Source organism: Octopus bimaculoides, chromosome 13 (genome assembly GCF_046866305.1).
Source record: "Octopus bimaculoides isolate indiv1 chromosome 13, ASM4686630v1, whole genome shotgun sequence".
Classification (NCBI taxonomy): Eukaryota; Metazoa; Mollusca; class Cephalopoda; order Octopoda; family Octopodidae; genus Octopus; species Octopus bimaculoides.
The window spans coordinates 64056106-64070459 of record NC_142940.1 but is presented as its reverse complement, the minus strand read 5'-3'; the positions used below and the strand labels follow the sequence as shown (position 1 = coordinate 64070459).

Here is a 14354-nt window from a genome sequence, read left to right as displayed (position 1 = left end):
GAGATATGTTTGAAGCAATTAAAAAATGCGATACGTTTTCTTACCTGAAGAATTGTTTTCTGCTTGGCACAGAGACAGGGAAAGGAGAGCGAACGCAATTGACAATCTCATTTTGATGTCTGTTGTTGAGAGAAGAAGAAACGATAACGTTGGTGGTGTGCAGAATAGTGCTACTGCTGGTGATGATGGTAGTGATGACAACGATGATAGTGATGATGATGATGATGATGATGACGATGATGAGGTCGATGATGATGATTATGATGATGACATTGATGATGATGATGATTATGATGATGATAATTGGTAATCAGTGCACTTGGCACAACACTTGGCTACTTAAGAGACTGAAGGATACGGGAATTGAGACTTGCATTGTAGACCTGCAGAAAAGTGCAATTCTATATTCTGCAAGAATCCTAAGAAAGCTGCTTCTGTTTTGAAGAGACTTGTAGCCATCAAACCTGAAGATAATATTCCTGCTAATTAAATTGGTATATGATAGTCTTGGAATAATAACATCATCATCATTTAACGTCTACTTTCCAATAATTATGCCCCAACCCAATAATCACAATATTTTCGCACATGAAACTACTATTTGTCTCAATTTGCTTTCAGCAAACCAAATCAAATCACATTTATAAGTTTTCTTGACAACAAATTCATCGCCAACACATTTACATCTGCAAAACTACACAAACACTCATATATGTAGTTGTGTGTACACACATACACATGTGCAGACATGCATCCACCAAAGATGCCCACACATTAAATAAATAAATAAAACATACCTTGTGGTGTTTATTCTGCCACAGTTAGACAGACACTCCCTTGTCACTCTGCAATGTCACAAATACAATGAACAAGTAACTGGACTTCTGGGAACCTGCAATCAATAATGCTAGTGTTCATAAAATTTTGTTGGTTTACATCTGTTTTCCCATGTTTGCATGGGTTAGACGAATATATTATTGAGGTAAAGTTTTACAGACGGACGCCCTTCCTGTCATTAACCCTTACTTGTTTTTCAAAATAAAGATGATAGAAAATTACTATTTGTAACTCTTTCAACAAGAGATATTCAGCAACAGTACTCTAGAATAAAGATTATTTGCCAACATAAAATGGTAATCCTGGTTTAGGACGAATGTTGCTGTAACTTAGACATCGTCTCCAGATCGTGTCATATAGCCAGCTGGAGACGATGTCTCCTGGGGCTAAATTACAGCAACATTCGTACTAAACCAGGACTGCCATGTTATGTTGGCAAATAATCTTTACTCTCAGAAGGTGCGAAAGTAATTGGTTATTAGTTGACAGGTAAAAAAGGTAAATGCATCACTTTTTGGAGTTCAGTGATTTATGGAGAAGTGCAAATGGGATCACATACACACACACACACATAAAGGTAGACACGCAGACAGACAGAATGACAGACAGATAAATAGACAGACAGACAGACTGATAGACAGATAGACAGACAGACAGACAGACAGATAGATAGATAGATAGATAGATAGATAGACTGATAGATAGATAGATAGACTGATAGATAGATAGATAGATAGACAGACAGACAGACAGATATATAGAAGAATAGATATGACAAGCTTCTTTCAGTTTCCATCCACACCAAATCCACTTGTTTGATCCCAGGCTGTAGCAGAAGACACCTGTCCTTCGTGTCATACAGTGGGACTGAACCCAAACCTCTCAATTACACAGCCATTATTGCATCTTCTATTAATTAAAAATGATAATAAACGGACTAAAATATTTTAAAATCTTTCTATAAGAGGTTGTTACGAACGCCCGCACGCGAAGCACCTCCTTAACACCGAAGAGGGGACTTGCGCACGCGCGAACGTTCAACACTCAGTGAGCTAGCAAATTCGTCTGTCGGTCACCTGACCGCGATAATAAAGCCCCGGCTGGAGCATGTAACGAAGAACAACACAGGCAAATAGGACGGGGAGGAAGAAACAACACGAAGACCATGCGTTGGGTAACCTTTTCTTTTTACATACATAACATCACAGAATACATTTAAAACATTAGAATAGAGCATTACATAATAACAATTACAATACATGGCATAACAGTTCAATAACGTTGACAAAGTTTCCAAACAATTACAAGCTTTTCAATCATTTTTACATCCCAAAGTTTGTGTCTCAAGTTTCATTTGACAACAAAGTTCTTCTGCTTCTTTCTTTTGTATTTCTTTTCTTTTCCTTTCTTTTAGAAGCATTTAACAACACAGTTAACAACTCAGAGTTCTTTTTCTCTAAAATAATATAAAAGCATTTACCACAACGAAGTTTGTTTCCTTCAGGTCTGCTACTTCCACTGACCAAGGCAGTCTGCCACTACAATTCCGTCTCTCTCTCTGGGACTCTATGCGTTTCTGCTGACCATAACTTTCTCTGTCAGACTTATAATTCTTCTTTCTTCATCTCTGTACAACTGCTTCATCTCCACGGGCAAACTGCTGTCCCCCAACTGCTTCGGACGACTGCTACCACTCGACACAACCGATCCTCCTGGCTCCCAGAGCTCGACTGCCCAAATTCTCTGCTAACTGCTTTTGCTGCCAATTCTCGTTCTCCTATTCATCCCAAATACCACAGCTCATTGTACTACTTTACCCCCTGCCAAGATGGGTCGGTTGGTACATTCCTATCCTGCTGTTTTTGAACTTTCGCTGACCGGAAAGGGGCAGCTACGCTAAAAATAGCTGTGGTTGCCGACAAGACAAAGGAAATACCATTCTCCCCAACAGACCAGAGTACGGGTTCAAAACCCAGCCCGGGAAATAGGGATATAATGCTAATTGTATTTTCGGTCGTCGCATCAATATATTAACTGAAATGGTTTACAACATTTTTTAGTCAGTTTCTGTAAGACATAGAGACTAGAAATTTCTGAAATATTTCTGATAGCGCTTTTGCAGGTTAAATAAAGTTGAAACCACAAAAGAAACTCCGAAACTCATTTTATAAAACATTTACATTATAAGACATTGAAATTTGAAGAAATAGAAGAAATATGATAATCTTGTAACCTGGAGGAAATTGGTTCGTTTGGTCGATATATGAAACCATAGAAATATGCACACGCACACAGGCAAACACACACACACACACATAGACACCAACAAATATAGACAATAGAATACAAAATAATATTACTATTTACCTATAGTTCTCACAATAAAATGTATATTGTTCTTTTGGTCTCAGACTTTGCCAATTAACAATTTAATGTTAGCTGTAACCTTGAAATAATTTTTTGTTTTTAAATCAGAACAGTGTTGTAAGTCTGTCGTTGGTTGTAAGCCATAACCTAATAAATCCAGGAGAAATCCTGGTCAGCTTACTTTTATTGAGCTCACCTTGTCTGCCTTTATTTATTACAAGAAATTGGCTGGAAGACAGCTGGGTGTAGTAACATAGCTGTGCTGTCATATTGCCTTTCACTCGTAAACACATGGAGCAATAAACATGATGCAACATGTCCAGAATATATTACAAGTAAACATGAGCCAATTAATATCATTACAACATACTTTCCCCACTGCTAAACTCTGCTCCACTCAGTATTAAATTGGGGAAAAAAGTGAAAACTTGAAGTAACATATTCTACATGGTACAAAAGGCTGGATTAAGACCTGTAGAAGCCCTAAGCACTTAAAAGATTTTGCTACCCTCCATATATTTATGTAATTCAAAATATAAACAATAATAAACCATAAAATATATTTTTATTCTTAGAACAGAATAAAACTAACAGTAAAAAGAGGAAAATAGTGTTCATGACCTCTGCCTTAGCGAAGGCAGAGGTGTTGTTTTCAGTCATGTTTGTTTGTTTGTTTGTCTGTAGACAAGATATTTCAAGAACCGCTGGATGGATTTGGATGAAACTTTCAGAGATGTTTGGCCTCATGACAGGCATGAACTGATCCAGTAGCGAACAGGGTTCTGGATTATTTTCCCTGTCTTTTTTTTATTTAATTTTTGAGAGCAGTCAATTTCATTTTTAGTATTCTCGTTTGTGAGAGCAGTCGAGTTTATTTCAGACATTCTCATTTTAAAAATCATCTCTGGCTAATCGTTGAGAGAACATTGGTGTTGCATTGGCAGAGGTTTGCGCTCTCTGAGTGCTCTTGTTTTTGTACACTTCCACTTTATTTATATTTGAAAAGTTTCCGCCTTCTTTTAATTGTGAAGTCTTTGATCAGATCTTCACTTTGACACCACGAACACTTCAAAATTATATTTCTGATCATTTAAACTACTTCAAATATTATTTTAGCAAGTTTAAAGTAATTTCTTTTGTGCTGTAAACTCTTTACCGTTTCTGTTATGCCCCACACACTTATTTTGCTTAATGGTTAATCCAGTACTGGTGATACACTGCTTTACATATAATTCTTGATATAAAATCCTTAGGAATTTTATTCGATATATCCAAAACAGACTTTTACTCATTCTCTGTGTTGTCCACCTCTGTTACCATGTGACGGGCATTGCTGCTGGTGGAATTTCTCATGTCTGTTGTGAACAGATATATAGTCCACTTCTAGTTAGCTCTTGATCTATAAACTACAAATCCACCCAAGATGAATGTTCTTCTTATTATTGTGATTTCTTTTACTCAGTTTGAGATGATATAAATGTATTTAGATATGGTTCCATATGGGTAAGAAATTAGTTTTGGTTGCATCATCATCATCATCGTTTAATGTCCGTTTTCCATACTGGCATGGGTTGGATGGTTCGACTGGGGTCTGGAAAGACAGGAGGCTGCACCAGACTCCAGTCTGATCTGGCAATGTTTCTACAGCTGGATGCCCTTCCTAATGCCAACCATTCCGAGAGTGTAGTGAGTGCTTCTTACATTCCACTGGCACAGGGGCCAGAGGGGGCTGGCATTGACCATGATCGGAAGATGCTTTTTAGGTGCCACTGGCACAAGGACCACAACTACAATTTCCATTTGATTGTGATTTGATTTCATTTTGATGTTGATGTACTTGACTCAATAAGGTCTCCTCAAGCACGGCATATGTCATTTTTTCAGTGGTTTTATTTCTGCTATATGTTTGTCATGCAGACAAATGGAGTTCCTCCAAACGATCTCAGGAGTGGTGTTACTCAATAAAGGTGCATAGCTCAGAGATCAGGGAGCCTCCCCAGGTCAATGCACTACTTTTTCACATTGAGAAATAATAGCTTCAATACTATAGACATGTTATTAAAATATCGCAGTAAAGAATCGCAAGACAGATTCTTCAAGCCAAGCTAACATACAGTGTACCCCTGCTTATTTGTGGTTCAGAATTCGTGGTCCTGGTAAAAGTTATGTTGCAGTAGGTCGCTATTATGTTGTCAACGAAAGCACCATGTGCTACATAAAGAAGAACGAGGTGGCGTTCAGGAATTATACCAGCAGTTCAACAGAGGAGATGGAGCAGAAAGCACTGAAGACCATTGACAGCACTGGAGCCCGAAGATTTCCAAACCAGCAAAGGATAGTTTGGCCATTTCAAGTAACAGTTTAAAATAAAGTGTGTCTCCCTGCATGGAGAGATGGCATCAGCCGATAGAAAAGCCACAGAGAAGTACCTCAAGACCTCCAGGTAGATCATCGAGGACAAGCTGGGATACAAGCCAGAACAGGTATTCTGTATGCATGAGACTGGTTTGTTCTGGAAGAAGATACCTTCCAGAACATACATCACGAAGAACGAAGCTAGAGCCCCAGCATTTAAAGCACAGAAAAAAAGAGACTGTCTGGTCATGGGTGGAATGCATTCAAACATAGGTCTGCATGATCAGAATTGGATCAGGGACTAAACAACAATAGCAGCCCTGAAGAGCAACCTAAAATTCCATATATGGAGATGGGGTTTGGTTCGTTATGTATATATATATATATATATATATATATATTATTTTTTCTTTAAGAAAATGTTTACAAGACACTGCAATGAGTAAGAAGACACTGCAATTAGCCCCTTGTGGGCAATAAAGAAATAAGAAGACACTGCAAGTGTTTAGAGGACATTGTGAGAGACGACAACTGATTCAACCAAAAAACAAAAAAAAAGAAGAAAATGAGTAGAGAAATCGTAAATGTTAGGGATGAATCGTTGAAATAGTGAAAGAGTAAAACAAATTCCTAATATATTTTATACCCGAGACTTTGCAACAGATGGTGCAGCTTAGAACAAGTGAAACCATTCAAACAGACGGCATTTGATGCCCCAAGAATTCATTTTGACTGCAACAACTCTTTCCGTAAGTCAATAATAACTAAAAGTTTTGCTTACCTTTCGCAGCAGCTTGGTTGGTCTGAGCACGGGGTCCAGAGAGAAGAGCTTTAAGTAGTTTTTGCAAAGGCAAAGCAAACATGACATGGGTCAAGAGAGGGCGGGGGGGGGATGGGGAACGGAAGAGTTGTTGCTCACAGTCTTATCATGAGGAACCGGTCAAATCTTGTCTCCCACCCTCTCTCTCTCTCTCTCTCTCTCTCTCTCCCTCTGGTGCTTCTTCTATTTTTTGATGTTGCTTTTGTTGGTCTTGTTGCAGTTGTTCTTGAAGCTATTCAGATTGTGGCTGATTTTACTGGTGGGGGTGATGGTGGTAGTGGTGGTTGTAGTGGTGGTGGTGGTGATAGTGGTGTGATGGTGGTGGTGGTGGTTGTTGTGGTGGTGGTGGTGATAGTGGTGAAGGTGGTGGTAGTAGTGTGAAGGTGGTGGTAGTGGTGTGATGGTGGTAGTGGTGTGATGGTGGTGGTGGTGGTTGTGGCGATGGTTGTGGTGGTGGCGGCGGTGGTGATAGTGGTGAGGGTGATGGAGGTGGTGATAATGGTGGTGGTGGTAGTGATGGCTATGGTGATGTTTGTAGTGGTGGTGGTGGTGGTGGTGGTGGTTCTGTTATTTCCTTGTTCTTCCATTCCAATTATTTATCCATTTTTATTTACTGTTGTTAATCAAACATTCCAAGTCCCTCCTCTGCTGAGACTAATTATATTTGAACTTGTAATAATCATTACGTTGTTAACCCTGATAAGAAAAAAAAATAACAAATCTATTTAGAATGTTCCATCATCATCATCATCATCATCATCATCATCATCATGTGACAGAATTCGTAGAATGATGAGGAAAATGGCCTTGCAGTATTTCATTAGATTGTGAGTTCAAATTCTGCTAAGATCAAATTTACTCTTCATCTTTTTAAGGTTGATTAAATAAAGTCTCAATCAAGAGATCAGTTTAATTAACTAAACCCCTCTCTGCAGAACATCTACAGCCTTCAGCATATTTTGGAAATTGTTAATGTGGCAAAGCTAGCAGATTCGTTTGCACACTGGATGAAAGACTTAGCAGCATCTTGTCTGTCTATGTTCTGAGTTCAAATTTTACTGAGGTCAGCTTTGCCTTTTGTCTTTCCAGAGTCAAAGAAATAAATACCAGTTGAGCACTGAGGTCAATGTAAATGACTGGCCCCTTTACCCCAAAATTTCAGGTCTTGTACCTCTGGTGGAAAAAAAAATATTATCATTATTGTTTTTATTATTATTATTATTGTGTGAGAGAGCAGCACATGCCATCAAAGTGAAACCGGGGTACAAATATACAAAGCCCAATATACCCATCATGACTACCCGTCTGATAAGGGAACACTAGGAACAGGCATCATAAACATGTGTGTAACATGGTGATTTCATATCATGATAAGCAGTATATGACGTTGGAGGTGAAGCCAAGTTAGAATTTTCTTCAAGTCGAGTAGCCCTGAATAAGGGTTGTTTAAGGATGATGAATGAAACACCTGTTGAATTATTCAAACCCCGAAGAATTCCTCTCAACAAATGGCTACGATGTTCCCCCACTACTTCTGCTCATGATCAGAGATGCACATATCGTCAGCCACCAAGGGACATGCTCAACTGGTTAAGGTCAAGCAACTGACAAGCAAATCTGTGGTATTGAGCAAAATATTTGCTGTAGCCCATCTTTTCTACCAAGACAAAACATGTACATGCTAACACTGCCAATCAGTTAAAGTAAGACGCCATGAGAGCCAGTGTCTGTATTATTGAAGATAAGAAGCCATGAGAGCCAGTGTTTCTCTTCAGATGGCCTACCTAAGGCATAGTAATAGGCACATATAACTTCTGTATGCTCTTCTCTGGTTCATTTGATGCTCTTACATTGTTCTTTCTGTGATGGGTGTGGTGTTGAACTTTGAGGGCTTGAGTTGGGGCAGTTCCCATTCAAGTGACCATCCAGGTTTGTCTTCAGAGAAAAGTTGGTAGCTGTGGATGCCAAAATCCACGAATGTGGCATCATGTCGTAAGCCTTTTTAAAGTCTGTCCAAGTCATGCACAAGTTTTTTTGGTATCGTTTGCAGTTCTTTGTTACAACCTTGTCTATCACAAGGTGGTCTTTGGTGCCCTTGGATCCTTATTATTATTTAAGATGTCACACAGTATCCAATGTTGTGATGCTGTTGATTGAAGCTATTGTGTCTACTGGGGGTTATTATTATTAATAATAATTCCCCTGGTAGACACAATTATTATTATTATTATTATTATTATTATTCTGCTAGTGTGTGCTGATTTAGTTAGCAGGTATTTTTTTTTTTTTTTTTTTTAATGTTTGGTGACAAGTCTCCTCAAATTTCAAGAATCTTCTTTAAGATTCTTGCAGAATATAGGATTGCACTTTTCCGCAGGTTGACAATGTGAGTTCCAATTTCAATTTCTTTAGCAATTTCATTACAGTTCTATTGTCATTATAAGTCCATTTTCTCCTCACGTTTGTAGCGGAATTTGAACTCAGAATGTAGCGGCAGACGAAATTCCGCTAAGCATTTCACCCGGTGTGCTAACGTTTCTGCCAGCTCGCCGCTTTTTTTATTATTATTATTATTCCACTGGGATCGGCTTTGTCTTTCATCCTTTCAGGGTTGATAAATTAAGTACCAGTTGTGCACTGGGGTCGATGTAATTGACTTAATCCCTTCCCCCAAATTTGAGGCTTTGTGCTTCTAGGATTATTATTGTTATTATAAATTTATGATATTAATTATGATGATAATATTGATAATTATGCATGTTTACTCTCCTGATTCTTCCGTTCGATGCTCATCTGTGAAGATAGGACAGCATGCAAAAACAATCTACATTAGTTACGAAGCGATTTACATACAAACTAGAGGCAGGGTGTCGGGTCAGTGGGTGAGAGGATGGTGGGGAAGGAATTGGAGAAAAAAAGATTAACTATCTTTATGTAATTGCTTTCTCTGTTTTGTTTTGTTTATGAAGCCATTCTTGAAGCCTCCATCCCAGATACCATTTCGCACTCTCTCTTATAACAGTTATTTTAATGACTGATATTTCACAATGAATTCTTATTAATGAGATAATGTTTAAAAATTCAAAAGATAATTACTTTTTTATCTTAACTTCTCTCTCTCTCTCACTTCCTCTTCTTTTTTTTCTCTCTTCTGTTCATATCAGCAAAACCTTGTTGTTGCTGTTGTTGTTTTTGTTGTAATCTATGTAATTAACCAACCTGTCACTGATGACAATTTGATATTTATTTTCATTTCTTTTACTCAATAAGGTTAAACCGACATAGAAGAAGGATGGCAAAGTTACTGATTACTGCAAGAAATATATTGTCACATAAGCATTACCGTACTGTTTGTCTTGTGTGGGGGGAGGGGGGGGGTCAGGTGGAAAGAGAGAAAGAGAGAGAGAGAGAGACAGGTAGGTAAATAGATAGAGTAGAATAGAAACAGAAAGAGAGAGAGAGGCAAAGAGAAACATTGATAGACAGATAAAGAGAGGAGAGAGAGAGAGAAAGATACAGATAGAGAGAGAGGGAGAGAATTAAATGGTAAAGATAGTTAAAAAAAAGTGAGATAACTAAATACGAAAAGGAATTTTGTTCAGTGTTTTGCATACTTCTATTTCACTGCCATAATGGTGATGATGATGAAAACTTCTTTTATTGGCCACAAGAACTCAAGACATTAAAGACAATAAAAACAACAACAAAAATAGGGTTTGCAACAACAGAAAAAGAAGTAAAAAAAATATCTATAACTACAAAATTCTCAATACTAGGGAAGACTTTTTGCCTATTTCTGAATGTGACTGGCCAGACTTCTCGTAACCTTTTCCCGGTCCTTATTCCACTTGAAGGTCTGGTCTAAACCAAACCTTGAGCACCAGGTGCTCAGTCCAGTGATAGAAATCACCACTGCCTGCCAGGGCTGATGCTAAGTGACTTGTTTCATCTGATGTCCACTGACTTGTCTCTGATGTGAGTTCCTGTACACTCCTGGCATTCCACCAGTACAGCGTTGACCACTTCTGTCTGCATATGTTGATATGGTTTTTCTGTGACCCTCTTTGAATGGGTAGCCCTTGAAAGACTCTACCCTTCACAGTAATGGCTCCAAAACCAAAACATATGGCAGCATGGAGAGAGGGTATTCCTGAAGGACCTTGTGTTTGAAGTGAAATGGTTTCTGAGACCGGTACACTGTAGTGATTGCATGATGTTTTTCCTCTTCTGACTCATTTTTGTAGACAAGTGCTAGCCTTTTGGAGAGCACTTTTGCCAAATTTTTTGAATTTGTGTTAAGCAGAATTATTGGCTTGAAATTCCTTAATCCTGTCCTTCTTGTTTGCATCCTCCTTCCTCAGCCTCACCCCTCCCCAGTTAACTCAGCTGGGGATGCTTCAGTTCTGTTGTCAGATGGATAAAAAAAGACAAGAGTGAACAAGTATGGTATTATAGAAACAAAGCTCATAAGGTAGACCATCCGATCATGGTGGTCTGTACCTCACAGAGTAGTTTGGCACATGTGCCACTTCGTTTACTGAAATCCGCATTTTACAGCAGTCTATCTGCTGGGAGAAAGGAAAATTCATGTTTTTATTTTGTAGTTTGTTGTATTTTTACTCAGGTGGAAAATGTTTCTGTAACAGTTAAAAGCAGTTTTTTTTGTTTTTTTTTTGTTATAAAGGGTTTTGCTTGTTGGTTGTACTGCGGATTGTAGCCTATGTACTTCTTTCTATGTTTTGGTAGGAATTTTATAGTTTGTTTGTAATATTCGATTTCTTCTGTGTATTTACTCTTTTTCTATTTCCATTGTAATGATATAAAAGCAACCTTGTGGTTGGTTTTTCTTCCGACTGACAAATATACAAACAACTGTTTTTCAAGAAATTTGCTCACACATTCTTTTTGAGAAAATTAAAATTTTTTTCACATAAATTCCAAATGACACATTTACAGGAATAACAAAAAGACACAGTTAAAATCAGTTCCTTTAACTTGTTATTCAGATTATACCAAAGTGTCACTTTTGTTTTATTGAGCAAATACTGACCTATATTCAATTAACAATTTCAATTTCTCATTCTTTCTTTCTTTCTTTCTTTCTCTCTCTAAACTTTTCTCTCAATTTCCTTTTTGTCTGCTGACCTTTGTATTCAAAATCTGTTTTATTTCCTTTTAAACATTTCATCAGTCCTCAACGGTGAAGAGAATAACAGTTCTCTTCACTCTTTCTACCTTTTGAAGAGGCTTTCCTCACACATACATACATACAAACACACACACATATGTACATATATTATGAATGTATATACACATACACCATCATCATCATCATCATCATTGTTTAATGTCTGCTTTCCATGCTGGCATGGGTTGGACAGTTTGACATGGAGGAAAAAAAAGAAATATTAAAAAATAGAAAATGCCATCAGAGAGCTCTCCAGACTCCAGCTGTCTGTTGTGGCACAGTTTCTAAGGCTGGATGCCCTTCCTAATGCCAACCACTTAACAGAGAGTGCTGAGTGCTTTTTACTGGCATGAGGACATTTGCACAGCACTGGCACAGGTGCCTTTTGTGTGTCACTGGCACCTGAAAGGACAAGCCTATAAGTGTTGAAGACAATGATTTTACTAAGTTTTTGAGTATATAAATTTGAGGTGTTAACAAAAAGCATGCCAACAGGTGGCAGCACATGGTTGTATGTGCAGTGAGAGTTAACAATGACCTCCATGAGGCAGTGTGCTTAGTGATATTGCTGTGTTTATTTCACAAGTTGTGAAATTTATGTTTTTGTGATCACGTGTATGCTGTAGCCTACAATTTTGTCATGGACAGGAAAGAAAGAGCCAATATGAAATTCTGCGTTAAAACTGGGAAGTCTTCTACAGAGATTTTCCTTGCATAGTTTGGCGTACCCAAAATGTTAGTAGTAATCCACAGATAGTGATAGAATGATGTTGTAAGAGAACAGAATTAGAGCTAGTGAAAGTTGTAGGGTCATGGGAAGGTCTCTCATAGTTACTGACAGTAAATTTAATTTCTCTGACTTGTCTTTAGTAACTGCCTTGCTTGTGGTCATGATGCTCACAGTCCGTTTCCTGACTGATTGAGTTGTCATGAGCCAACTCACTGAGTTATCACCAAGTGACCTCTGGTTTTTGCTTGGGGGTTCTTGCTTTTATAACTATCCAGAAGGATAGACATATCATTGAGAACAATGGGCTTCGTTGGTGGTGCTGTGGTATCTCTATTCTAGCTTTTGGTGAAGTAGAAGGGGTTAGAAGGGTCAAGTGGGGAAGACATTATTTCGGTTTAGCTAAAGGCATCTGGAATATGTAAAAGTGCTGCCACTGAAAAAACCATTGTTCCACCATGAGAAAAGTTCTGTTGGTCTGTTAATTTAAATTTGGCTATGGTGGATCGAATCCACTTCATGCTTGCAAGATTCGCCAAATAAAGACCTCTAATAGCCCAGAAAGGAACAAACAATTGAGTTATGAAAGAAGGAACGTCAGATCATTCAAAACCAGAAAGATATATATATATATATAAATCCAACTCCAGCATTGATTAAAATAACAATTCACAATATATAAAGATTTGATAACGACAATTGCCATTACCATCTAAACTACACATAAAGTTAATGAAACAAAAATCTACTAACTACTAAGAATGATAGAGTTAGCTAATTAAAAGATTACAAAAATTAAAAAGCAATATATTATCCACTAAAACGTAATAAATACCATGATTCAAAGTTAATAATATGATGATTTCAAACAAAAATAAAAAGAAATTCATTATTTACAAATGGCTACCTTCAAGTAAAACAGAGTAGTTTCCCTTTGAAATAAATAAATAAATCAAAATGAGTGAAAAATAATTGTATGTAAAATTCCTTCTGTCTCACAATATCAAATAACTCTAAATTAAACCTCTAAAAATTTAAATTTGAAATTTAGAATTAAAATTTACATAAAGAAAAAGGCTAATTTTGATTTCAAAAGGATTATTGTTTTCCATTTTGTTTTTGGAATTAATTAGGCTTGGGAACAATTTGTAGACTCTTTACTGGATTTGTACCAACTTTGGATTAAAAGATCATCTATGCCTATATCTACCAAAATTCTCTTACAGTTTTGGTGAACCTAGGGCTATTGTGGAAGAAATTTGCCAAGAGTGCCATACAGAGGGATTGAACCTGAAACCATGAGGTTAGGAAGTAAACCTCTTAACCACACAACCCTGCCTGTGTGTGGAGCTGACACTGATATTCACACAGGCATGGCCATGTGTTTAAGAAATCCAATTGCTAAGCATATGGTTTCAGGTTCAGTCTCATTGCATGACAGCTTGGGGAAGTGTTATCTGCTATAACCCTAGGCTGACCAAAGTCATATGAATAGATTTGGTAAATGGAAACTGAGAGAAGCCCATTGTTTGTGTGTGTTTGTTTCCTTGTCTGTATTATGTTACAGATGATAAGTTTTCCATTGAATGAATATTTTTGTAAACAAATTATGAATGGTGGTGAGGCGTGGGCTCTAAACGCGAACAACATGCAAATTATGAATGGTGGTGAGACGTGGGCTCTAAACGCGAAGAACATGCAAATTATGAATGGTGGTGAGACGTGGGCTCTGAACGCGAAGAACATGCAAATTATGAATGGTGGTGAGGCGTGGGCTCTGAACGCGAAGAACATGCAAATTATGAATGGTGGTGAGGCGTGGGCTCTGAACGCGAAGAACATGCAAATTATGAATGGTGGTGAGACGTGGGCTCTGAACGCGAAGAACATGCAAATTATGAATGGTGGTGAGACGTGGGCTCTAAACGCGAAGAACATGCAAATTATGAATGGTGGTGAGACGTGGGCTCTGAACGCGAAGAACATGCAAATTATGAATGGTGGTGAGACGTGGGCTCTGAACGCGAAGAACATGCAAATTATGAATGGTGGTGAGACGT

At 37.9% G+C, this 14354-nt stretch overlaps 1 protein-coding gene across 3 annotated transcripts in view; it reads right to left on the bottom strand.

Moving 5' to 3' along the window:
- The window catches only part of LOC106867775 (uncharacterized), a 31285-nt gene extending 24668 nt beyond the window's left edge, over nucleotides 1–6617 (bottom strand). The window contains exons 1-3 of one of the 3 annotated variants that reach the window (XM_014912758.3): nucleotides 6341–6617; nucleotides 798–892; nucleotides 45–119 (exon numbers count right to left, since the gene is read on the bottom strand). In XM_014912758.3, coding sequence (XP_014768244.1) covers nucleotides 45–111 — 67 coding nt within the window. In that variant the 5' untranslated portion in view covers nucleotides 112–119; nucleotides 798–892; nucleotides 6341–6617. Of the gene's footprint in view, nucleotides 1–44; nucleotides 120–797; nucleotides 893–2317; nucleotides 2570–3204; nucleotides 3412–6340 lie in introns of those variants that run through there. The other 2 variants (XM_052972557.2, XM_014912759.3) reach the window with 2 other exon arrangements.
- Between the last annotated feature and the right edge of the window lie 7737 nt (nucleotides 6618–14354).